Raw genomic sequence first — 2,444 nt, 5'->3', positions numbered from 1 at the left:
TAGTATGAATAACTTAAATATACATGACTTTCTAATATGCTCACCTACTTCAGCAGATATTTACATTCCATTTCCAAGCATCAAGTTTTCTAACATTCATTTCATTCCCTGAAACACTCCTAAGTTCACATATGTACTGACAATTTCTTCATCGAGCTAAGTGACCTATGTCTTCTCTAAAGCAAACCACTTCTGTTCAATATCGTAACTATTAACCTGGATTTTTTTATTTCACCCAAATAAATTTGAATAGAATGTTGGACTTTCAGAAAATTATGCAGTAATATTCAACTTTGTCAATGTATTGAGTGTCATGTGGGAAAATATTAATATGGAATTGAAGAAAGTGTATACAACAATAATGAATTAAAGAGAGCTTTGAAAGGTGTGAATAATAGGAAGCATTGACAAGAATTTTATTCTTTTAACATTACTAATATGTTCATTTACCAGAGAAAAACATAACCTTCTGAATGGTGTCCTTAAAGGCTTGCTTCACTTGCTGGTTCCTCAGGGTGTATATAAATGGATTCATCATAGGAGCAACAGAAGTATTGAGAATAGCTACTCCTTTGGTCAGTGATGCTTTTTCTTTTGCAGAGGGATTGGCATACATGAATATGCAGCTTCCATACGAGATAGAAATGACAATCATGTGAGAGGAACATGTAGAAAATGCCTTTTTTCTCTGACTGGCAGAAGGGAGTTTCAAAATTGTCCTGATGATGAACATGTAGGATAGAATTATTAATGCCAAAGTAAAAAGCAGAATTACTATTGCAGAATAAAAACCAATCACTTCTAGGAGCCATGTATCTGAACAGGATAATTGCAGTAAAGGGAAATAATCACAAGCAAAGTGATCAATGACATTGGAGCTGCAATAATCTAACTGCAGGAAAAGAATAACAGGTGGAAAGATATTTAAGAATCCTGCCAGCCAAGCACAAAAGACAAGCAATATGCAGACTCTTTTGTTCATGATGGTTGTGTAATGCAGGGGTTTGCAGATAGCCACATAGCGGTCATAAGACATGGCAGTCAGAAGGTAGAATTCAGTGATGCCCATGAAAATAAAGAAAAACAACTGTGCTGTACAATTATTGTATGAAATAGTTTTGTCTCTGGTGATAATGGTGCCCAGAAATCTAGGGATACAGACAGTTGTAAAGGTTATTTCTAATACAGAGAAGTTTCTGAGAAAGAAATACATGGGTGTCTGCAGATGAGAGTCCACCAAGGTAAGAGTGATGATGGTCAGATTCCCAGTGACACTTAATATGTACATGATAATTAAAAAGAGAAAAATCACAATCTGAAGTTCTGGGTCATCTGAGAGCCCCAGAAGAATGAACTCTGTGGGTACTGTGTGGTTTTTCATCATCACTTTTGTTTTTCCACCCTTTGAAACATTAAATGCATGTTCCCCCTACACAGAGAATACAAAAAATATTAAAATAGGGTTGAGGATAGTATATAACATGTTTAAATGTCCATAAAATACATAATTTATGAAATTTTAAAAATACAAATGTTCTCTACCAGCAACCCTCGCTAATTTTAATTTTTTCACTCAAGTGCCAAATATTGTCTGAAGTTAAATATTGCTCTCTCTTCATTGAAATTACACTATTTCAGGCTTACAGATAAAAAATCTTGAGTATAGCATTGAAATAGAAGCTATTTATTTTAAAAAATGCTTATTTCACATTATTATTTCCCAATTTGACCAGAGAGAGAGAAAGAGTGAGAGAGAGAGAGGGAAAGTGAGTAAGCAAGTAGCCAGATCCAGGACTGGAAACAGTCTGCCATGTGGGAGTCCAGTGATTAACTACCATGCCCCTGCCAGCCCTGACGCTATTTCTTATGTTTCTCTAAAATTAGGCTTCTAATTATTCTTTAAGATATTTAGTTCATTTGAAAAACATATAAAAATATTCTAATTAATTATTTTTATTTTTCTCAGTATTATAAAAACCAATCTGGAACATGTTATAAAGGATATAGAAACACAGTAAACAGATGTGAATACCAGATACAGTATGTGTGAAAGAGTAGAGTCTAAAGAAAGACATTTAGAAGAAAAATAGAGAGGCAAAGCATTAATGGGACAAAGAAATGTGGTATTATCTGTTGAAGATAATTTCATAGTTTTATCAACTGGGTTAGGGAAAAATGTTCACATGTTGAAATATTCACTTTGTAAGCTAAATAATGTGATTGTATAAAAGAAAATGAAATTTTTTTTAAAAGGAAAAATAGTTTGAAAGTTGACAGAGGTTATTTAAGCCTACCTTCATATGTTCTACTTGCAGAAGGTCAGTCCCACATATATTAGGAAACTTCCATAAGGTTAAACCGAGTCACCATAGTAACCACCTCACTTTAGAAAATACCAATACATGTTTATCAGTAGGGATGTTGTGTGGCCTTCTCCTAAATTT

At 33.6% G+C, this 2,444-nt stretch overlaps 1 protein-coding gene across 1 annotated transcript; it reads right to left on the bottom strand.

Annotated features, from left to right (window-relative positions):
- Positions 1-442: 442 nt before the first annotated feature.
- On the bottom strand, positions 443-1,384 carry LOC102486284 (olfactory receptor 6C3-like). The gene has a single exon (XM_006163881.2). It carries the CDS (start codon positions 1,382-1,384, stop codon positions 443-445), a length of 942 nt encoding a protein of 313 aa, XP_006163943.2.
- Between the last annotated feature and the right edge of the window lie 1,060 nt (positions 1,385-2,444).

Source organism: Tupaia chinensis, unplaced genomic scaffold (genome assembly GCF_000334495.1).
Source record: "Tupaia chinensis unplaced genomic scaffold, TupChi_1.0 Scaffold143422_1, whole genome shotgun sequence".
Lineage (NCBI taxonomy): Eukaryota > Metazoa > Chordata > Mammalia > Scandentia > Tupaiidae > Tupaia > Tupaia belangeri.
Note: the sequence above shows the minus strand (reverse complement) of the source record. Positions and strands in the feature narration are given on the sequence as shown.

Excerpts from the sequence above, each read along its gene's own strand:
- LOC102486284 (XM_006163881.2), bottom strand. The coding sequence starts at position 1,384 with ATGATGAAAAACCACACAGTACCCACAGAGTTCATTCTTCTGGGGCTC.